The sequence below is a fragment of the Rhinoraja longicauda genome, chromosome 15 (genome assembly GCF_053455715.1).
Source record: "Rhinoraja longicauda isolate Sanriku21f chromosome 15, sRhiLon1.1, whole genome shotgun sequence".
Classification (NCBI taxonomy): Eukaryota; Metazoa; Chordata; class Chondrichthyes; order Rajiformes; family Arhynchobatidae; genus Rhinoraja; species Rhinoraja longicauda.
In genome coordinates, this window is record NC_135967.1 from 48,077,870 (window position 1) to 48,102,087 (window position 24,218).

The following is a 24,218-nucleotide window of genomic DNA, read 5'->3' on the forward strand; positions in this document are numbered from 1 at the left end:
AGAGAAAATAGTTGGGGCCCACCTATCTCTGTTCTTCAGAGATACTGCCTGACCGATTGAGTTACTCCAGCAATTTGCATCTGTTTTTTTGTAAATCAACATATGCATTTCCTTGTTTCTAGTAGATACTATGGTGCTAGAGAAAGATCAAATAGAGAATTCATTTGGTAGGAATTGAGAAAAATGAAGGCTATCACGCTATTTGGAGGAGTGGGGTGGTGGTATTCTATGGGCCTTTAAATACACCCTAGGCCGAATGCAAGGAATTGAATGTCTAATAAATGGAATCGCAGCCATTGGGAATGACAGACAGGAGTCATTGATGTCACTGAGTCCCATGATTGGAATCCCATACATTAACCCCAGGAGTCACGAGGGATGTGTACAAATGGTCACGATGCAGGAACTCGGATACTCAGTAATCTCCCCTCGACCCAGTCCAACCAAGATCAATGCCCTTGTGTGTTTCAGCGAGTTGCTGGCTGTTCCAAGGAACACCCACGTAGGTTATAGATCAGCTAAAGACCTCAAGCCATGGCTTACAAGTTTAACAGAAACTTCCTTGAATGTTCCTATGTCAGTCGGAAGAAGGAGCAGTTGGTTAGAAACTTCAGTTGATTTTGGCTTGTTCCTGTACCGTTCGTCTCTGTGCTCTTTCAAGTACGGGCCCCAATCAGGAGCTGATGAACAAGCAGTACAAAGCTTCTGTGGAAAGGAAAGTGAAAAGTTTCATATTTCTAGTTGATATTTTCTCAATATTCCACACAAGATAATGCCCCTGATTCTAATCATATTTTGTTGTGTTCCCAAAATATTATATATTATAGTCCTCTGTGCAAACTCCAATATGTCAGCATTTGCAAGTGGTAGAGTTGATGCCTCACAGCTTCAAAGTGTCATTCAATCAATCCCCATCATGATTTTATACACCTCTATAAATTCACCCCTCAGCCTCTTGCACTACAAAGAGTAAAGTCATAGCTTGCCCAACATCTTCCTATAACTCACACTTTTAAATGTTGTTATAGTACCTGGCTCAACATTTGTGGAATTCTCTGCCACAGAAGGAGGTGGAGGCCAATTCACTGGATGAATTAAAAAGAGAGTTAGAGAGCTCGAGGGGCGAGTGGAATCATGGGATATGGGGAGAAGACAGGCACAGGTTACTGATTGTGGATGATCAGCCATGATCGCAATGAATGGCGGTACTGGTTCGAAGGGCCAAATGGCCTCCTCCTGCTCCTATTTTCTATGTTTCTATGTAATTACCTCCTCTGGCTTCTCATTCCATATACCTATCACACAGAAAACTTTGCCCTTCAGGTTCATATTAAATCTTGTCCGCTCTCACTTCAAATCTAAATCGTTTGGTTCTAGATTCCCCCACCATGGATAAAAGATACTGTGTATTCCCCATCTATTCCCCTCATGGTTTTATACACCTCTAAAAGATCACCCCTCAGCCTCCTGTGCTCCAGGAATAATGTCCTAGCCTGCCCAAGTTTGCCCTCTACCTCAGGCCCCCAAATCCTGGCGACAACTTTGTAGTCTTCTCTAAACTCTTTCCACATTAATGACATCCTTGCTATAGCCAAAAGCCATGGACCAAAACTGAACACAATACTCCAAATGCGTGGAATAAGTGGAAATTCTACTCAATCCCCAACAATTCTGATAGAACTTCCACATTTTCCAACTGCTAAATATATCTAGATCCAATATTTCCACATGGTGAAGCCATACTGTCCAATCTGCTGAATTAACATCAACTTCAGCATCATTTCATGGATTCATTCTTTAAAAGATGTGAAGGTGTTTCCTCACCTGGTACAAAGTTGAGCCCTCAGCTTGGACAACTCTCACGATGGCAATGATGGGGATCCACATAATGCAGACGATGATCATACACCAGCCAAGTGCTACTGCCCAGACGGGGTACTGAACGAGTCCAAATGTTGGTGGGGTGAATGTCGCCAAAGACCAGGCTAAGATTACCTGTTTTAAATGATTTTACAGAGACAGATCAGAAAATTAATGTTTGCCGGTGATTCAATTATTTTCAGTTTAAAATCATTAGAAGATGTGACCTTACCACCAGCAAACACGGCGAGATAAAACACCAGCACACTTTCCACCACAGCCAGAACACCCAGCTCCTCTCCCCGATCATCATCTCAATGTCCTTGATAAATCTGTTCACCCCTGTGGACAACAGGAAAGCAGAGATACTAAAATCACATGTTCTGTCCCCTCTCACACTGCTGGCAGGTCAGCGTTTAAAGTCCATCCTTGATAGCCCTTTAGAAGCTAGTGGTGATCCTCAGACTCACAGTACCTGGAGGTGACAACTCGCACAGAGTGGTAACACTGAAGGTCACAGTGGTTTGAAGAAATTGAGCAAATAGAGTCATTGAGTCATACACCACGAAATAGGACCTTTGACCAAACGTTTCCTGGCCAATCAAGCTGCCCCATCTCTACTGGTCCCACCTGCCTGTGATTGGCCCATATCCCTCCAAACATTTCCTACCCATGTCCCTGTCAAAATGTCTATTATGTGCTGTTATAGTTCCTGCCTCAATTACCTCTTCAAGATTTGAAGATCAATTTATTGTCACGTACCAATTAAGGTACAGTGAAATCTGAGTTACCATACAGCCATACTAAGTGAAAAGCAACAAGACACACAGCCACATAAAATAAAATTAAAAATAAACATCCACCACAGCGGACTCCACATTCCTCACTGTGATGGAAGGCAATAAAGTTCAATCAGCTTCCTCTTTGCTCACCCTTTGTTCTGGTAGCTTAATCCATATACCCACAACCATCTGAGTCAAAACGCTGCCTCTCACGCTCCTAGTAAGTCATCCCCCTTTCACCTTGAGTGGAGGGAAGGCTGATTTGGATAAATGACAACATAGCCAATGTGGGAAACAGGATGAAACAAGAGGTCTTTTCTTGGACAGGTCATTAAAGTCATTAGCACAATGTTCCCAGGATTTCAAATCAGAGACAAATAATTGGTTTATTATTGTCACATGTACCGAGGTACAGTGAAAAGCTTTTTAGGCATGCTATCCAATCAAATCAGATAATATTATACATAAATACAATCAAGCCAAACTCAAGAGCAATAGATGGGGCAAAGGGGAAGAAACAGAGTGCAGAATATAGTTCTCAGCATTTTAACGCATCAGTTCCAGGAATAAAGTCCAATGTCTGCAATGGGGTAGAGGTGAATTGAACAGTCCCCAAACTTATGGAAGAATCATTCAGAAGCCTGATAACAGAGGGGAAGAAGCTGTTCTTGAGTCTGGTGGTGCGCGCTTTCAAGGTTCTGTACCCTCTACCTGTCATTGGGAGAAGAAGGAATGTCTTGGATTGGGAGAAGTTTTTGACAAGGAACTGCAGATGCTGGAACCTTGAGTAAAATATATTGTGTTGGGGGAACTCAGCAAGTCAGGCAACATCTATGGAGGGCATCTGAAGAAGGGTCCCGACCCAAAACATCTACGCATTTCCTCCATAGCCTGGCCCGCTGAGCTATTCCAACACTACGTGTTTTACTTAAAGCAGCTCAGAGGATGAGCTACTATCTGCAAAGCCAGGAATGTGATCAAACTCTCTCCTCTTGCTTCAGTGTGTGAAGCACCAACAAATCCGAGGAAGCTCAGCACCATCTGGGACAGAGTAGTACTCTTGCTTGCCTCCTATCGTTCATTCCCTCCTCCACAGTGGCTGCTGTGTGTAACATGGACAGTTGACTTTGCTGGTCAGGACCATTCTTTAGATGCAGATACCTTGGTCTGTCTCATAATGAGGGGGAAAAGACTTTGACAATAGAGGAGAGTACTTTCCTCACCATTGGCCTTTAGATGAGAGGATATTTGTATCAGACCACCCAGTTTCTTTTTCCTTCTAATAATGTGTTCTTAGCAAATTGGTTTAATTAATTCGTTTAATTGCCTCACTCAGCGCTATGGTACATGGCACAGTTGGTAGTGCCGCTGCCTTACTAGGGTTTGGGTGGTGTCTGTGTGGAGTTTGCATGTTCTCTCTGTGACCTGTGGATTTTCACTGGGTGCTCCCATTTCCTTCCAAATCCCAAAGATAAGCGCGTTGTCAGCTAAGTGATCCTCTGTAAATTGCCCCTAGTGTACAGGGAGCGGATGCAAAGGAGGGATAACAGAGAACTCTAGTGAATGTGTGATTGATGGTTGGCGTGGACTCGAGGGGCCAAGGGCCCTTTCCCAAGATACAAATCTTTAAAACTAAAAGACCTAAATTAAACACCATACTTACCATAAATCCAGCTTAGACCGATGAGTTCCAGCAGAGCTACTGTAATGAGAATCCATCCAGTGCAGAAATGATCAATTAAATTTATCCAGTAAATTCCAGCCTAACAGTAAAAGGAAAATAGCCCTTTATATAAAAAAAAAACTTTCAACTTTCAAAATGCAAGACAAATAGGATATGAGAAATGTGACCCAATCTGTGAGCAGTTCAACAGTTCAACAGAGCTTTATTTGTCATTCGGTACCAAGGTACCGAACGAAATTACATAGCAGTCATACACAAAAAAGAACACAAGACACATGACCCCAACACAAACGTCCATCACAGTGACTCCAAACACCCCCTCACTGTGATGGAGGCAACAAAACTTCCACTCTCTTCCCCACGCCCACGGACAGACAGCTCGTCCCCGACCGACCCGCATAGTCCCCGCAAGGGGATGGAAGTCCCCGCGGCCGAGCCGCACCGGGCGCTGAAACATCCCGCGGCCGAGCCGGGCGACGGAAGGCCCCGCGGCCGAGCCGTGCGCAGCTAAGTCCCGCGGCCGAGCCGCGCCGTGCGATGTTAGACACAAAATGCTGGAGTAACTCAACGGGTCAGGCAGCATCTGAGGTGAACATGGATAGGTGACATTTTGAGTTGGGATTTGGATATAAAGATGATGAATTGGGAAATTATTTGTATTGTATAGGTTGAATTGGTCAGAATATGATTTCAATCCTTGATTGGGTACTCCAGAACCATTTAAGAATTATAGGAGGCTGAGGGGTGATCTTATCGAGATGTATAAAATCATGAAGGGGAATTGAAAGGATGAATGCAAAGAGTCTTGTACCCAGGATTGGGAAATCAAGTACCAGAGAACATAGGATTAAGGTGAAAGGGGAAAGATTTAATAGGAATCTGAAGAGCAATTTTTCACTCGGAGGATGGTGGGTATATGGAATGAACTGCTAGAGAAAGTAGTTAAGGCAGGATAAATAACAATATTTAAAAGACAGTTGGATATGTACATGAATAGAAAATAATTTGAGGGATATGGGCGAAACTCAGGCAAATGGGACTAGCTAAGTGGGGATCTTGATCTGCATGGATGAGTTGGGCCGATGGATGAATTGTGCTCCCTGATTCTATGATAGCGTGGACCCAGGAGAACATTGCTTCCACACATCCAAAGACAACCCCGTCCATATTAAAGTTACTGGGTCAGGTGACAGTTACCATGAGAAAATCAGGACCCTGATCTTTGGTGCCTGATTACTGCAACAAAGCTACATGGGAACAGTTTATTTTTCCTGAGACAGCTTAGCATTTTTTCTGCTTGTCAATTTGCAAAGTAACTTTGAAGTGGTTCCCCAGTTCCTGATCGAAAGCACGTTATAACCAATTGGGTCCATGCAGAATTATGTTGATCCAGTGAGCTCAGGTCTCAGGTGTCCAACAACACATTACAGTCCTCCAGAACCAGTGGTGGCACAGTGGCACAGTGGTGTAGCTGGCAGAGCAGCTGCCTCACAGCGCCAGACACCCGGGTTCCATCCTGACCTCGGGTGTCCAAGTTCTCCGTGACCACGGATTTCCACTGGATGCTCCGGTTTTCTCCGGGTGCTGTGGTTAGCTCTCACATTCCAAAGACGTGCAGCTTTGTTGGTTAATCGGCCTTTGATAATAGCCTCTGGTTTCTCAAGAGTGGATGAGAAAGTGGGATAACATAGAATTAGTGTGAACAGGTGATCGATGGTCAGCATGGACTCGGTGGGCCATTGGCCTGTTTCCTTGAAATATCTCCAAACTAAACTAAACTAAACTAAACTGGGAAATGGCACCATGGACTACCGGTCCTACGGTTCACAGAAGCAGAGTCTGTTAGACATTGGTGAGGATCCTGTATATTCAAAAACTCCCTCGGGATAGGGTCTCGCTCCTTGCTGCTATTGTGCCTTCTCCCCAAGGGGTCCAACTTGCCTGCGTCATCTTCAGTGCCTGATTTGACATTGCCAGTCATAAACCATTGCCTATGATATGTTCACGGAAGTTCCTGGGGGGGGAGTGTGACAAGAAAGCACTAAGCCATGGTGTGAGCAAGCACTGAGCAGGTACCTCAGACTATTGTGGCAGTCCAGGGAGGAGAATCTACCCACATTCACAGCCTGGGCCGAAAGGATGACTGTGAATCTAATTAATCACTCCAGGGAATGAGAATGAGGTGTAGGTTGAGTTTCATCCTTCAAGCAGACTCCATGAGAGTTCAAAAAAGGACACAATGTGCTGGAGTAACTCAGCGCGTCAGGCAGCATGTCTGGAGAACATGAATAGATGATGTTTTCAGATCTCCCCTTCCATGAGAGATCAGTCAGTCCCACACCATCATGGTGCAACATCAATCAATTGGAAGCACAATCTGTCCATTTGAATAGATCCTTCTTTATCCCTTACTCACATTTCTGACTTCATGGAGTTATAACGAGCAGGACATGTGGAAATATACTAAAGGGCACCATACCTCCGTTACAAACACAAGACCGAGTAAATAAAACAGGAAGCAAACTCCAGCGGTCAGATAAAGACGCTTCGATTGCAGCAGCTTCGGGAACTGGTCCACTAGGTTTGTTATAATTATTTCTGTTAAAAAGAAATTTGAAATAAGTTGATTTAATAGAACATAAAAAATACAATGTAAAGTAGTACTGCACAGGAAAGACCGAACATGATGACGAGACCAACTTTTATTTCCCTGCACATGATTCACATTCATGTGTCTCTCTAAAGGTTTCTTAAATGCTACTATCGTATCTGCCTCCATCACCACCCTTTGCAGTGCGTTCCATAGAAACATAGAAAATAGGTGCAGGAGGCCATTCGGCCCTTCGAGCCTGCACCGCCATTCAATATGATCATGGCTGATCATCCAGCTCAGTAACCTGTACCTGCCTTCTCTCCATACCCCCTGATCCCTTTAGCAAAAAGGGCCACATCTAACTCCCTCTTAAATATAGCCAATGAACTGGCCTCAACTACCTTCTGTGGCAGAGAATTCCACAGACTCACCACTCTCTGTGTGAAGAAATGTTTTCTCATCTCGGTCCTAAAAGACTTCCCCCTTATCCTTAAGCTGTGACCCCTGGTTCTGGACTCCCCCAACATTGGGAACAATCTTCCCGCATCTAGCCTCTCCAACCCCTTAAGAATTTTATATGTTTCTATAAGATCCCCCCTCAGTCTTCTAAATTCCAGCGAGTACAAGCCCAGTCTATCCAGTATTTCCTCATATGAAAGTCCCGCCATCCCAGGGATCAATCTGGTGAACCTTCTCTGTACTCCCTCTAAGGCAAGAACGTCTTTCCAGACACCCATCACCCTCTGTGTGAAAAGACTTTCCCCGCACATTTCCTTTAAACTTTGCCCCTATCACCTTAAAGCTGTGCTCTCTGGTATTTGATATTTCCATCTATGTACAATTTTTCAACACCCTGCATCCAGACATGGATGTGCTATTAGTCCCAATCTCGTTGTACCCCTGGGTATAATGACAATAAAGATATATTGGATTGTATTGTTACATTGGTTGTGGCAAACATTTAACGAAATGCCCCAGACTACACAATTATTATCCTGGGACACAATACAACAGGTGCAGGGCTCAGGCAGAGAAATGTAGTGTCTTGGGAAATAGACCAGGGCAGTGAATTACATGCCAAACAGACAGGCTCATAATCACTGAGATAAATAACATTTATCTGCATTGTTCATTACGGCACATGCTGGAATCTTGAGTAGACAAAAAGTACTGGAGTAACTCAGTGATCAGGCAGCGTCTATGGAGGGAATGGGCAGGTGGCGTTTCAGATTGGGAGCCATCTGCAAGTGACACGAAGAAGGGTCCCGACCGGAAATGTTGCCTGTAGATGTGTCCTTTTTGTTGCTTCTTTTCATCTAACCTGAAGGACATGGGGTGAATAAAGGAACAAAACTCTCACCTAAAGCTGCAAACTGAGTGTCGAGTCCTAGAGTGAGTAGCATGAAGAAAAACAAAGTGGACCATAGAGGAGCCCACGGCAGTTGTGCAAGAGCCTCTGGGTAGGCGATGAAAACCAAACCGAAACCTGAACAGTGGATACAATGGAAATGATCCAGTCATACAATGAGGCAAACAGTACAGTAGTAAAATGATTCAGAGATAGTTATCTTTAAAAGAAATAGATCATAAACTGGACACAAATTACATGGATAGATGAGATTTTGGGTCGAGCTCCTTTTGACTGGCGATATTTATTAATAAAACTTCATTGGTCTCTCATGTATAATTCATTGTTCAATTTGGTTTGTTCAGTTTAGAAATCCAGCATGAAAACAGGCCCTTTCACCAATGAATAGGGCGGCACGGTGGCGCAGCGGTAGAGTTGCTGCCTTACAGCGAATGCAGCGCCGGAGACTCAGGTTCGATCCTGACTATGGGCGCTGTCTGTATGAAGTTTGTCCGTTCTCCCCGTGACCTGCGTGGGTTTTCTCCGAGATCTTCGGTTTCCTCCCACACTCCAAGGACGTACAGGTTTGTAGGTTAATTGACTGGGTAAATGTAAAAATTGTCCCTAGTGTGTGTAGGATAGTGTTAATGTGCGGGGATCGCTGGGCGGCGCGGACTCGGTGGGCCGAAGGGCCTGTTTCCGTACTGTATCTCTAAATCTAAAAAAACCTAAAAAAACTCCCGCTGACCATCGAGCACCCGTTCACACTACTTCGAGATTATCCCACTATCTCATCCATTTCCTACACACTAGTGGTAATTCACTGAGGGCAATGAACCTACAAACCCGCTTATCTTTGGGAAACTGAAGCACTCTGAGGAAACCCATATGGTCACAGGGAGAACATGCAAACTCCACACATATAACATCCAAGGTCAGGATTAAACCCAGTTCTCTGGCGTGGTGAGGAGGTTGATCTATGTCTGTGCCACTGTGTCACCCATATGCTGCCAATATACAGAAAGTAGTGAACTTATGCACCAGAATGCTGGGAACGATGTTCTGCACTCTATCTTCCCCTTCACTACCTATTGTACTTGAGTTTGGCTCGATTGTATTTATGTATGGTATACCTGACTTGATTGGACAGCATGCAAAATGAAGCTTTTCACTCTGTACAGATGAGACAATAATAAACCCAAACGTAAAAAGTAGTGAGGGAGAAATTCCTCTGGAGCCAACATTCTCGACAGTCCTTAACCCTCACTTTTCCATGATCAGATTCCATTTCCAGCAAGTGAAAGAAAGTAAAACTGAGATGAAGATGCAGAAAGACATCTAACTAATGAAGCTAACCCTCTGGTCAGTGGTCAGCATTTCGGGTTTTTCTACTTTACCATGACATTTCTGGTGTAGATTCAATGGCATACCATTCCTATGCAGGCTGTGAAGTTCCCTGCTCCATCAACATCCAGTACAATAAGTCTGAAGGAGGCATCCAACCCAAAACATCACCTCTCCATGTTCTTCAGGGATGTTGCCTGACCCACTGAGTTACTCCGGTACTGTTTTCAAGTACAATCATTCTGGCACCACAGTTACCTGACTGAGCCACCTCTGAAACAGGCTTGTCCTGTACGTGAGCCATGTGTCCCAGGACGGAGAAGATGGCAAATCCAGCAAACACACTCGTGGCACAGTTCACCACACAGACAGTGATGGTGTCTTGGTAACAGTTGTTGTGGAATTTGTTGTAGGATGACAGGGTTATCAAACACCCCCACCCCACTGCAAGTGAGTAGAATAATTGTGTTGCAGCATCTTTCCAGACCTGGTGAACAAAGACAGAATTAGTCAGCACAGAATGGGTTAAATGATTTTAGTGGAATTAAAATTGGAATCAATATAAGCAGAACAGAAATAAACAACTTTATAGGAGTACGCAAAGACAAAGACTGAAAGCTTTTCTGCTGTTGGTGAACAATATATTTTCATGCAGTATCACCACAATTACTCCAGACTAAAAAAAAGATACCAAGTGCTGGAGTAAGTCAATGGATCAGGCAGCATCTCTGGAGAAGATGACTCGAGATCATGTGGAAGCAAAGTAAACTCAACACACAAAGTTCAAGGCTTGTATCCCTGTTTAAATGATGTGGTAAGTGTAAGTTACTGTCCTGACCCTTTCTGCCACAGTACACCTCTCTTACAAATGAGGAATTCCATTAGAGTTCCATAGAACACAAAACAGTACAGGACAGGAAGGGGCACTTTGGCCCACAGTGATTGTGCCACACTTTTGTCTGCCTGCACAGAACTCCATTCCTTGCATATCCATGTGCTTATCCAAAAGCCACTTAAATGCCACTATCGCATCTGCCTCCACCACCATCCCCGGCAGCGTGTTCCAGGCTCCCACTGCTCTCTATGTAAAAAGGTTTGCCCTGCACATCTCCTTTAAACTTTGGCCCTCTCACCTTAAAGCTATGCCCTCCAGTCTCCGATGTTTCCATTCTGGGGAAAGGGTTCTGACTACCTACCCTATCTATGCCTCAAGAGAGTCACAAGCCTTGTGTTTAATTGTAATATATACCTACAACGGAACAAAGAAATTGTTTAACCTATCCATGCCTCAGTTGTCAGTGGAGATGTTTTGAAATGAATTATAATCAACACCACCTGTTACTTTTTAACCTGTCTCTCTTTCAGTCCCTCAGTTTTTCTCTCCTCCTGTACGTGAGCTGACATTAAATTCACCCGGACTGCATCACATGCCCTTCTCAGTCCAAAAGCTGGTGACTTGACAAAGCTGAAGTCAGTTTGGTTGAGGCCGATCCTGCTGTTTCCACACATAACAATTCTTCCCCCCGGAGGAGACTGCCTTCTACCAGTGACAGCAACGTGCGTCAGCCAGGGAATGGTAACCAACATAGGACACGGCTCTCTGCCATCACAAACATTGAACCGGAAAACTTTCAATGAATCTCAAAATGGTGTCAAGTTAGGAAATGGGGAAGAATACTAAAGTTAGCATGCAGGTACAGCAGGCAGTGAAGAAAGCTAATGGCATGTTGGCCTTTATGACAAGAGGAGTTGAGTATAGGAGCAAAGAGGTCCTTCTGCAGTTGTACAGGGCCCTGGTGAGACCGCACCTGGAGTACTGTGTGCAGTTTTGGACTCCAAATTTGAGAAAGGACATTCATGCTATTGAGTGCGTGCAGCGTAGGTTTACTAGGTTAATTCCCGGAATGGCGGGACTGTCGAATGTTGAAAGACTGGAGCGACTAGGCTAGTATACGCTGGAATTTAGAAGGATGAGAGGGGATCTTATTGACACATATAAGATTATTAAGTGATTGGACACATTAGAGACAGAAAACATGTTCCCAATGTTGGGGGAGTCCAGAACCAGGGTCCACAATTTAAGAATAAGGGGTAGGCCATTTAGAACGGAGATGAGGAAAAATCATTTTCAGTCAGAGAGTTGTAAATCTGTGGAATTCTCTGCCTCAGAAGGCAGTGGAGGCCAATTCTCTGGATGCTTTCAAGAGAGAGCTAGATGGAGCTCTTAAAGATAGTGGAGTCCGGGGGTATGGGGAGAAGGCAGGAACGGGGTACTGATTGTGAATGATCAGCCATGATCACATTGAATGGCGGTGCTGGTTCGAAGGGCCGAATGGCCTCCTCCTGCACCTATTGTCTATTGTTTATTGTCTATTGACTTGAATGTCCTAAGGAAAAGTTGGACAGGCTAGGATTTGATTCCTTGGAGTGCACAAAGTGAAGGGGTGACATTATAGCGGTGCATAAAATCATGAAGGGAATTGATAGGGTGAATGCTGTGTTTAAGTTTAGAGGGAAATGGGCCAAATGCTGGCAGGCTGGACTAACGTATATGGAGTTTCTTGCTCAGCATGGATGAATTGGGCCAAAAGGCCTATTTCCACAATGTATAACTATGAGTCTCTCCGATCCTCTCTCCCTACCTGCAAACACTGGGATGGTCAGCATGACAAGGTCTCAGTTTGAAATTTGGTTTGACAGATGTAAATTGTGATAATTGATATTGCTTTTCCAGAATGTGAACAGGAATGTATTATAAATGTTAAATATAATTTGTTCAGCACACAAGGGAATTTAGCAAAACAAAGAGGCATTTGATTGAACCCAACATATGGAGTTCTCCCTGGTGAGATTACCTCAGCATCAGCCAGTTTTGAGAAATCTGACTGACTTCCAATGTAGAATTCAATCCCTTTCCAGGCTCCCTCCAGGGTCAGTCCTCGGATCAGAAGTACGGTCAGAACCACGTAGGGGAATGTTGCAGTGAAATAAACCACCTGGTCAGGGAGAGGGATGGTTAGATTGTCCTGTGTTGTACATCTACACCACTGAATCCAATTAAAGGACTCATTCGAAGAACTGTAGTTAGGGCAGATAATGAATTCGATTAAATTATTGCGTGAAGTGCATTTTTAAAACAAATCAACAAAAATACAAAGCACTGAAGTAACTCAGCGAGTCAGCAGCATCTTTGAAGGACATGGATAGGCAGCCTTTCATCTCGGGAGCCTTCTTCAGACTGCTGATCTTTACCACCTCAGTATTAGTAGGTCTGTAGCAGGGAGATAAAGTTTGCGAAATAAGAGATTGTGTGGAGCTGGATGGAACAGGACAACATGGAACACGATTCAGTCTGAAGAAGGGACCTGACTCTAAATGTCACCTCTCAATGTCCTCCAGAGATGCTGCCTGACGCAGAGTTACTCCAGCATTTTGTAGTTTGTTTTGTAAACCAGTATCTTCAGTTCTTTATGTCTCCACTTAGCCAAATTAAAATGACAGAATAACATTCTCCTCAATTTATCTCACTGTTTAGCAATGAATATATTGAAACTGGAAAATAGATCAGGTTTCTTCATCGTTCTCCCTGACCATTGAAACCAGGCCGTGGAACTGCCCAACCCCTGGGCCAGCCCTGACCAGCCCTCCTTCACAACTGGGAATTCATCCAGAGTCACAGATTCAGAGCCTTGAGTGTTTGGAATGAGGGCACAAACCGGATGTATGAGGAGATGCTGTTGTACCTTCAGTCAAGAGAACCATTCTGCCTTGAACTTGGGTCGGATATTGTTTCAAGATGAATCAATGTGAAAATTATAAAAGGCATAGGTAGGGTTGATAATCAATCATTTTTCCATGGTAGGAATGTCAAATACCTGCGGAAATAGCTCTGAGGTGGAAATTTTAAAGGAGATGTCATAGAGTCATAGAGTCCTACAGCACAGAAAGAGGCCCTTCGGCCCATCGTGTCCGCGCCGCCCGTTACCAAACACAGTCTAATTTTAATCCCATTTTCCCGCATTTGGACCGTAGCCCTGAATGTTGTAGCATTTCAAGTGCCCATCCAAATGCCTCTTAAACGTTGTGAGTGTTCCCGCCTCCACCACCACCCCAGGCAGTGAGTTCCAGACTCCAACCACCCTCTGGGTGAAAAAGTTCTTTCTCACATCCCCCCGAAACCTCCCTCCCCTTACCCTGTATCTATGTCCCCTCGTTGTTGAACCTTCCACCAGTGGAAGAAGTTCCCCGCCATCTACCTTATCCATGCCCCTCATGATCTTATACACCTCGATCATGTCCCCTCTCAGCCTTCTCTGCTCCAGGGGCATGTGTGGGGCATGTTTTTTTACCAGACAGTGGTGGCCGACCGGAGTGTACTACCAGGGGAGATTATAGAGTCATACAGCACAGAAACAGGCCCGTCAGCTCAACATGCCCGTGCGGACCAAGATGCACTAGTACCACCTGCCCACATTTGGCCCATATCACTCTAAACCTTTTCTTTCCAAGTACCTGTCCAAATGTTTTTTAAACTTTGTGATAGAACCTGCCTCAAATACCTCCCCTGGCAGATCGTTCCATATACGCACCACCCTCTGAGTGAAGAAGTTGCCCCTCAGGTTCCTGTTAAATCTTTCTGCTCTCACCTTAAACCTATGTCCTCTGATCTTGATTCCTACTATTCTATGCATCTAAGACTCTATGCAATTACCTTATCTATCCTCATGATCTTATAAGATCTACAAGATCACCCCTCAGTCTCCTGCTCTCCAAGGAATAAAGTCCTAGCCTGCCCAACCTCTCCGTATTGATCAACCCCTGAAGTCCTGGCAACATCGTCAGCGAGGTGATAGAAGCAGATACAACTGCATCATTCAAGAGGCATTTAGACAGGCACATGAAGAGGCATGGGTGGGAGAATGCAGACCATGTACAAGCAGATGGGAATAGTTTAACTTGCCATCATGGTCGGCACAGACATTGTGGGCCAAAGGGTTTGTTCCTGTGCTGTATTGTTACATGCTCAGAACTGTAAAACTCATTGTATTACTTTTACCTTTCCTGAAGATTTGATTCCTTTAGACAGGGCGGCCCCAACAATTAGCCAGACCAGGAGCAGGCAGAGAGCTAAATGCCAGACTATCTCCCCTGTCTCATCCATGGAACTTGACCGCCGTAAAGCCACTTTACTGAACAAAACGACACCAGGAAAACATATCATTTAACAGCTTTCTTCATGACACATCACGGCTAGATTATAAACCAATAGAATGCTCAATTAATGATTTGGATTTAAACAATAAAAGTCTGCAATGAATTGGAACAGAATTTGGAGTTGACATTTGACATCTTTCCAATTATTCTTTCAGTTTGGTTCCTCTAATAAAAAGGAGGCCATTCAGCACATCAGGTCCATGCTGTCTATCATCACCCATCTTTGTCCTGTCATTATATACCTGTAGTTTTGCATTCATTCTTGCTCACATGTGCAGCACCTCCACTCTGGTTCATTTACCACTTACGACCTACGCCAAAGGTAGATTACAACCACCAGCTAATGGCAAAGGTCATATTTGGGAGGAAACCAGAGCACTTGGTTGAAATCCACTTTGTCACAGGGACAAGATTCAAACTCCACACAGACAGCACCCGAGGTCATGATTGAAAGCAGATACCTGGAGCTGTGAGACAGCAACACTACCTGCTGCCAAACACATATTGCAATTATTGTTGATTGAAAAATAATGCTTTGTTTCAAAAGTGAATGCTGGGGTGGCTTGCAGAGATTTCTGGTGGTGTCTTGTTCTCTGTCCAACAAAGCACTGTCACTGGAATCTATCAGACTTTATCCCATATCTGTGCACTGTGGATAGTGTGATTATACTCGTGTAAAGTCTTTCCTTTGACTGGATAGCACACAAACAAAAGCTTATCACTAAACTAAACAGGTGTGAGTCCAGGTGTGGCACAGGGGAGAGGGAGAGAGGGAAATGGGGGAAGGGTTGGGGTAAAAAAGGAGATGGGGAGGGTTTTGTAGTATAATCCGAGTAACTGTGAGATGCTGCACTTTGAGATGTCAAATGTACGGGGTAAGTATATAGTTAATGCCAGAACCTTAACAGCCTTGATGTACCAAGGGATCTTGGGGTCTAGGCCAATAACTCCCTGAAAGTGGCAACACAAGTACATAGAACGGTAAAGAAGCTATAAGGCATGCTTGGCCTGAATCGGTAGGCACTCTGGGTGTAAGGTTTTAGGAAGTCATGTTGCAGCTCTATAGGACTTTGCTTTGGCCAAATTTGGAGTATTGTGTGCAGTCCTGGTCGCTCTATAACAGGATACTTTGGAGACGAAACAGAAGTTTACCTGGATTAGAGGGATTAGCTACAAGGACATCGAAAATATGACATGACATTGTGCAACTTGGATAAATAAATATATAGAGGGTCTACTGGGTGACTTTTACATTCAATATAAAGAAAATTAATTAAAACATTTCACAAGGTCGTCATTGTATAAATATAATTGAATTAAAACTTAATTAAAATTACTTACTCCCAGTATTGCTCGGTGGGGCCCTGGTGATGAACATGGATTTCTGATCCATTGGAACAAGTTTTGTTGTTTGCCTGCAGCCAGGTTGTATTAACGACTTCAGAATATCCGCTGTCCAGAGTGAGGTTACAGAGCGGGTCTGGAAAACGTGGATGGAGTGTGGTTGAGAAGGGAATAGACAGGCGGCGTTTTGGTCTGAAACATGCCCTGTCCATAAATGCTGCCTGACCTGCTGAATTCCTCCAGCACTTTGGTTTTTTTCCCCTCAAGCATCTGCAGTTCCTTGTGTCTCTATTCAGTTATTACACTTGTTCTGCCTCCTTCAAAGAGCAGTCTTACATAATCTGACATCCTGCAACTCTGCAAGAAACTGGTAAATATTTTCCCATCTAAATATCTTTTACAACAACCAATGGAAGAAACTACCTCCAATCCGTAAGATGAATAGAGTCAGACAGCACGGAAACAGGCCCTTCAGCCCAACTTTCCCCTGCCGTCCAAGATGTCCCATCTATCCCAGTCCTACCTGCCCGTTTGACCCATATCCCTCTAAACCTCCCCCATCCATGAAGTGTGAAATATCACAGCAATTCTGCTAATAACATTCTTATTAGAGGAATAGATCGTGTAGATGCACAGAGTCTCTTACCCAGAGTAGGGGAATCGAGGACCAGAGGGCATAGGTTTAAGGTGAAGGGGAAAAGATTTAATAGGAATCTGAGGGGGTAACTTTTTCACACAAAGGGTGGTGGGTGTATGGAACATGGAACGAGCTGCCGGAGGAGGTAGTTGAGGCAGGGACTATCGCAACGTTTAAGAAACATTTAGACAGGTACATTTAGACAGATCATTATTGAATGATCTGCTCCTGCTTCCATTTATATGTTCTTGGAAAATTCAAAACCTATTGGGAATGGAGGCATTGATGTGGAAGTTTTTAATCAAAATATGGTGGTTCGTGCCATTACCTGCAGTCCTGCAGTCCTGGTACCCACAACACCAATCAGGGTGTCTAGGGATATGGGGAGAAGGCAGAAGGCGGCGGCACGGTAGCGCAGCGGTAGAGTTGCTGCTTTACAGCGAATGCAGCGCCGGAGACTCAGGTTCGATCCCGTGACCTGCGTGGGTTTTCTCCGAGATCTTCGGTTTCCTCCCACACTCCAAAGACGTACAGGTATGTAGGTTAATTGGCTGGGTAAATGTAAAAATTGTCCCTAGTGGGTGTAGGATAGTGTTAATGTGTGGGGATCGCTGGGCGGCACGGACTTGGTGGGCCGAAAAGGCCTGTTTTCGGCTGTATATATATGATATGATATGATATGATAAGAATGGGGTTGAGAGGGAAATATAGATCAGCCATGATTGAAAGGTGTAGACTCGATGGGCCAAATGGCCTAATTCTGTTCCTATAACCTATGAACAAAATCATACATCACACACAGTTCTAGTTTGTACAATAAGATTAATTAGGTCTTCTTATTCAGTCCAAATTTTTCAATTGTTCAGACTGATAGATTGAAAGATTAACGTTTGCTCCGCAGTTGTTACACAACAGACATTAATATGGAGACACAAGGAACTGCAGGTGCTGGTTAACAAAGAAAGATTCAAACTGCTGGAGTAACTCAGCAGGCAAGGCAGCACCTGTGAAGTGCATAGGCAGGCAATAGGGAGCTTGATTCACTGAGTTAATCCAGAACTTTTAGAGATATTAACACAGTACCTCTGGATGTCCGACTGCAGGTTTCATCCGGACCCCACCAGCTGAAGCAGTCTGACCACGGCAGGGGCGATTGGAAGGAGGCAAAGAGGTAGAACAGGCTGTAGGCGATGATGCAGATGTAGGAAACGTTGGAAAATGTAACCACAATCATCATAGTTATCCCCACACCTTAGAACAGAACATAGAGTTTGGATTAGAAATTTATAGAAATATATTGCAATTTCAATTTAACACACTTTGTGATATCATAGTTTTAGCTTTCTGTGGGTTTTCCTGCCCCTCAAGATAAGGATTATATACAGGTTAGTTTTACTAATGAGCTGGGGAACCTATAACACAGGTGTTGGAGTGCTCCTGGAAATCTGTACAACATCAGGGTAGCCCTGAATTTACATTCAGCTGACTGTACAGGAGGCCTTTGTTACTAAAATGTTGGAAAGATTCAGATCAGGCTGATCTGTGTTCACTAGAGGGCTGGGACCTCCAGTGAAAGGAGATGAGGACGAATTTCTTTAGTCAGGGGGAGGTGAATCGGTGGAATTCTATGCCACAGAAGGCTGTGGAGGCAAAGTCGATGGATATTTTAAAGGCAGAGATAGATAGATTCTTGATTAGTAAGGGTGTCAGGGGTTATGGGGAGAAGGCAGGAGAAAGAGGTTAGGAGTTTCTTCAGACTGTGAAGTCTGAAGAAGGGTCTCGACCCGAAACGTCACCCATTCCTTCTCTCCTGAGATGCTGCCTGACCCGCTGAGTTACTCCAGCATTTTGTGATTCCTTCGATTTATACCAGCATCTGCAATTATTTTCCTACGCAGGAGGAAGAGATAAATCAGCCATGATTGAATTGCGGAGTATACTAGATGCGGCGAATGGCCTAATTCTGCTCCTATCACTTATGACCTTATGACAAGGCTGAGAACTATATTCTACACTTTGCTTCTTACACTTAGCTCTACCCATTGCACTTAGATTTGACTTGATTGTATTTATGGATGGTATTATCTGATTTGATTGGCCAGCATGTAAAACAAAACTTCTCACTGCACCTCAGTACATGTGACAATAATAAACCTAAATCTAAATCCTGTAGATCCTAAGTCCACGCCCAAGGGTCAATATTGCACAACACCCTCCCCATTGCTCCCAAGCACTTGAAAGCAAATTTCTGTCAAAATAGCCCCAGTAAACTACAGTTGTAAGAGCCCCCCACCAATGTGAGACAATATGGAGACAAATTGGACTACCTATGGTCTACAGACGCCTGTGTGCAGTGTGCATGAAATTCACACACGGGTTTGCAAAGAGTGGATATTTGATAATTCCTTTGAGATTTGCACCAGGTTAGTGTAGGTTCTTGGAAAAATTTCTAGCCTAGAATTTAACTGAATGGATATGATTATATCAATACAAATGCAGTGAAAGCTGAGCTAACTGGTAAAGAAAGTGTATGGTGTGCTTGCCTTCATTGGAGGCATAAGAGTCAGGATGTCACGATGCAGCTTTATAGGACTTTGGTTGGGCCTTATTTTGAGTACTGCGTGTAGTTCTGGTCGCCCCATTGCAGATAGGATACGGAGGCTTTGTAGAGAGTGAAGATGAGGTTCACCAGAATGATGCCTGGATCAGGGGATATTAGCTACAGATTGGACATTCTTGGATTGTTTTCTCTGGAAAGCCGGAAGTTGAGGGGAGACCTGATAAAAACTGGTGAAATTATGAGAGGCATAGATAGGGTAATCAGTGATGATTTTTTTGCAGGATGGAAGTATCAAATATTAAAGGGTATAACTGTAAGGTGAGAGGGCAAAGTTTAGACAATAGATAATAGGTGCAGGAGTTGGCCATTCAGCCCAAGGCAGATACCATAGTGGCATTCTGGAGACTTTTGGATAGGCACAAGGATACGCAGGGAATGGATGGATATGGATTATATGCAGGTAGGTAAGAGTTAGTCTTGGTACAGACATTGTGGGTGATGGGCCAGGTCTTGTACTGTTCTGTGTTCTGTGTTAAACTTGATCTGGAAAAGAAGTAACAATAAAGGAGCCCACCGAGTGGTGCAAACAGAACTGGAAATACATCATGCAATAGACAATAGGTGCAGGAGTAGGCCATTCGGCCCTTTGAGCCAGCACCGCCATTCGATGTGATCATGGCTGATCATTCTCAATCAGTACCCCGTTCCTGCCTTCTCCCCATACCCCCTGACTCTGCTATCCTTAAGAGCTCTATACATTCAGAGAATTGGCCTCCACTGTCTTCTGAGGCAGAGAATTCCACAGATTCACAACTCTCTGACTGAAAAAGGTTTTCCTCATCTCCGTTCTAAATGGCCTACCCCTTATTCTTAAACTGTGGCCCCCTGTTCTGGACTCCCCCAACATTGGGAACATGTTTCCTGCCTCTAACGTGTCCAACCCCTTCATAATCTTATACGTTTCGATAAGATTCCCTCTCATCCTTCTAAATTCCAGTGTATACAAGCCTAGTCGCTCCAGTCTTTCAACATATGACAGTCCCGCCATTCTGGGAATTAACCTAGTAAACCTAAGGAATTGCTAAATTTATGTTAATATTTGAAATACTTGTACCTGCTCATGTCTTTATACGTGATAATTTACAATGCTTAACGTGTTCTTTACACTTTAACAAAAATCCACATTTGAAGGTTTTAAGAGTTAGAGAAAGTTTCCACAGGGCGAGGGAGAAAGCAGGATCTGACTGCGTGGATGTTTGGAAATGATAACAGGGACATCTGAACTCCTTTGTGGAACTACCACAAACCCTTATGAAGTGACCACTCTCTCATGGAATGAAAATGGTTTGTGTTGCTCTAAAACTTAAGCACAATATTGTGGCTTAAAGCAACTCCCCTTCCCGTGGCCACACCGACTATTGTTCCTGGGCCAACTCCATTGCCAGAGTGAAGCCACACCCAATGGTGGAACAGCACCTTATATTCCGCTTGAATAGTTTAGTATAGTTTAGTTTAGTTTAGCTTAGTTTAGTGATACTGCATGGAAACAGATCCTTTGGCCCATTGAATCCATGCTGACCATCAATCACCCGTTCATACTAGTTCTGTATTATACCACTCTCTCATCCTCTCCCTGCACACTATATTCTGTTCTAAACTTTGACCAAGTTTGTTGAGATGCTGATAATTTCACAATAACCTTGCAGAATCGGCACAGCTTTCCACACATGGATACAGCCACGGCTGGCAAATTGCCCAAGGGAGGATTCCAAGAAAAATACGGGCATCCCAGCCAGCACCAACATCAGCGTGTAAGGAATAAGAAATGCACCTGGAAGATACAATGAAGAATTTTAATGGGCAATAAAAGCCTTCAGGGCAAAGAGAAGGATACAAACTAAAACATCTTACACCCACAGCTTAGGCCCTGTGCCTGGTGGTATCCATCTGTCTCTGTATCTGTCTATTCTCCAATGTCTATCATTTCCTTCATCAATCACTCATTTTGGCTATTTCATCTTTCATCTATTGTCTATTTACCATTCTGTCTCTCCAGCTCTATACAAATATAGTCTTATTTGCATCCACATCAATGGATAAAATTAACTTAATTTTATTCAAGAAAATTCAAGAACTGTCTCACTTACCATAAATGCTGCCTGCCCTGCCGAATATTTCCAGCATTTTAGTTTTGTTTTATTTCAGATTTCCAGCAATTGTAGTATTTTTTGATTTTTATTTGAATTCTCGATTGACTACATATTTTATTTTGAAGAGCGATTGCAGAGTGGTGGGAATGGCACAGTGGCACAGCCGGTAGAGCCGGAGACTCCGGTTCGATCCTGACCTCAGGTGCTATCCGCGCAGCAGACTGTAGTGCCCTGCCTATCCCCCGGCAGCAAGGGGGCCCCAAGAGGCCCTGCCCTGCCCTGCTCATCCCGGAGGGCTGGAGGGGAAGGGTTTCAATGGCAGCGGCAGACACAAGGAACAAAGGGCCGGTGAGCAGACCAGCTGAGAGAGGCTGTGCAATACACCTCGACAGTCGAGTGGGCCACTGGAGGCCCTGCAGCAGCCAGGGGCTCGGCTGGAATGGATACCCCGTCTGAGGTCAGTAGCACCGAGCAATGGAGGACACAAATGGCTACACTTGGCCAGGCCGACCCTGCATTGCCACCAGGACAATAAGACTTTATGGCCAGGTTAAGAACTCTGCCCTTCTCTGAGCTATTTCTTAATTTAATGTGAAGACTGACATATTTGCTGGAGGGCATATCAGGGGAAAGCCAGGATGGATCAAACACTTGGCATTTTAGGTTTAAGCACAAAGTTCTGTAGTAACTCTGTGAGTCAGGCATAGGGTTGCCAACTTTCTCACTCCTGAATAAAGGACAAAAAGTGACGTCACCGCCCCGCGCCCCACATGACCTCACCCAGCCAGCAGCCACGTGCTCCCGCTCCACTGATGGCGGTCGCCCAGGATGGGAGGCGGGTTGATAGGCAACCTCCGTTAGGTGGTGCCCGGGCCTCCGGGCCTACACTGTCCAGGCCTACTGTGTCTGGGCCTACACTGTCCAGGCCTACAGTGTCCGGGCCTACACTGTCTGGGCCAACAGCGTCCGGGCCTACAATGCCCCCTGGGCCTAATACGGGACAAGGGCGGTCCCGTAAGGGACAAACCAATTTAGCCCAATATACAGGATGTCTCGGCTAATACGGGATAGCTGGCAATCCTAGTCAGGCAGCATCTCTGGAGAACATGAATAGGTAACATTTTGGGTCAGGACTTTTCTTTTGACTTGTTTAGGTTTAGATTTTTATGCTTTATGGTGGCACGGTAGCACAGAGGTAGAGTTGCTGTGCCAGCGACCCTGGTTCGATCATGACTACAGGTGCTTGTCTGTACGGATTTTGTACGTTCTCCCCGTGACCTGCATGGGTTTTCTCCGGGTACTCCGGATTCCTCCCACATTCCAAAGATGGACAGGTTTGTCGGTTAATTGGTTTGGTATAATTGTAAAAAATGTCGCTAGTGTGTATTGGATAGTGTTAATGTATAGGGATTGCTGGTCGTCCCGGACTCCGTGGGCTGAAGGGCCTGTTTCCGCACAGTATCTCTAAACTAAACTGAGAACTGCACTCTGTACCTGTTTTGTTTTGTGCTGCTCCCTTTGAACAGTTTTTTTTGTGCCTGTGTGCTGTGATGTCTGTTTCTTATTGTGCTTTTAGTACCTGCTCTGACGTACAGCACTTTGGTCAATGTGGGTTGTTTTTAAATGTGCTTTTATAAATAAATTTGACTTGACTTGACTTGACTTCCAGATTGCTCTATCTATTGTGCTTGAGTTTAAACTGATTGTACCTATGTTTTGTATCTGATCTGATTAGATAGAATGCAAAACAAAGCTTTTCACTGTGCCTTGGTACACATGAAAATAATAAACCTCAACTTAAACGTAAACGCTGATCTCTCCTGTGTCCCCTTTCTATTCTACCACATCCTTATTATGAAGTTGTGTAAATTATGATTTTTCTCATTGCAAAAGACTAAAATATATTAAACGTTTACAGAACTATTGAAGACAGAGGAATCTTGGGTTGCATATTTCTAGCTCAACAGAGATATTTTAGGAACCGCCTTGTTTGCATTGTAATAGGTTTAGGTTCAGATTTATTCTTTTCACGTGTCCCAAGGTACAGTGAATATCGTTGTTTTACACGCTATCCAAACAGGTAGATAAATGCAATCGAGTTAAACTCAAGTACAATCGATCGAGCGGAGGGGAAGATACATAGTGCAACATATAGTTTTCAGCATTGTAGCACAGCAGTTCCATTGACAAAGTCCAATATCTGCAACAGGGCATTTTAGTGATGTGTTGCAGTTTCCGGAGGAGTTCAGAAGTGATGCAAACTGCGGCTGATACCCATAGCTAATGGAAAGACCATTTAGATGCTTGATAACAGAGGTGAAGAAGTAGTTTCTGTGTCTGGTCATGTGCGTTTTAAAGCTTCTGTATCTTCTGTCCAATGGGAATGGAGACCGGGGTGGGACATGAAACTAAAGTACTTGCTTCTTGGGTTCTCCTTGTGAACTTGGTATAATTAACATTCTTTGAGTTTAATGCTATTTATAAATCAATGAACTGTTGGCTTTTCTTCTGAATTTCCCTCTCATGTATTGTGGAACCTCTACAGTACCTCCTCCGTTCCTGTACGCCAGGTAAGGGAATCTCCAGACGTTGCCCAGACCCACAGCACAGCCGATCACAGAGAGCAGGTAGTCGGTCTTCGAGGACCAGTTACCTCGCTCCACGTTCTCATCACTTTCACCCACGTGTCCATCGGTGGCGGA

The 24,218-nt window shown here is 44.3% G+C and overlaps 1 protein-coding gene across 1 annotated transcript; it reads right to left on the reverse strand.

The window, feature by feature from the left end:
* Window positions 1-507: 507 nt before the first annotated feature.
* Window positions 508-24,218, reverse strand: LOC144600296 (sodium- and chloride-dependent neutral and basic amino acid transporter B(0+)-like). The gene is made up of 13 exons (XM_078411863.1): window positions 24,065-24,218; window positions 21,066-21,197; window positions 17,890-18,057; window positions 16,167-16,305; window positions 14,668-14,800; window positions 12,467-12,607; window positions 9,870-10,098; window positions 8,280-8,405; window positions 6,806-6,924; window positions 4,306-4,405; window positions 2,093-2,202; window positions 1,825-1,995; window positions 508-705 (listed from the first exon to the last, which is right to left on the reverse strand). The coding sequence occupies exons 2-13, from the start codon at window positions 21,169-21,171 to the stop codon at window positions 508-510; spliced, it is 1,740 nt and encodes a 579-aa protein (XP_078267989.1). The 5' UTR covers window positions 21,172-21,197; window positions 24,065-24,218.

Coding starts and splice junctions, on each gene's coding strand:
- LOC144600296 (XM_078411863.1), bottom strand. CDS start 21,171: ATGTTGGTGCTGGCTGGGATGCCCGTATTTTTCTTGGAATCCTCCCTT. Junction 16,306..17,889: donor CTGCAGTCGGACATCCAGAG/GTACTGTGTTAA, acceptor CACGTTTTCCAG/ACCCGCTCTGTAACCTCACT. Junction 1,996..2,092: donor TCTCGCCGTGTTTGCTGGTG/GTAAGGTCACAT, acceptor CATTTAAAACAG/GTAATCTTAGCCTGGTCTTT.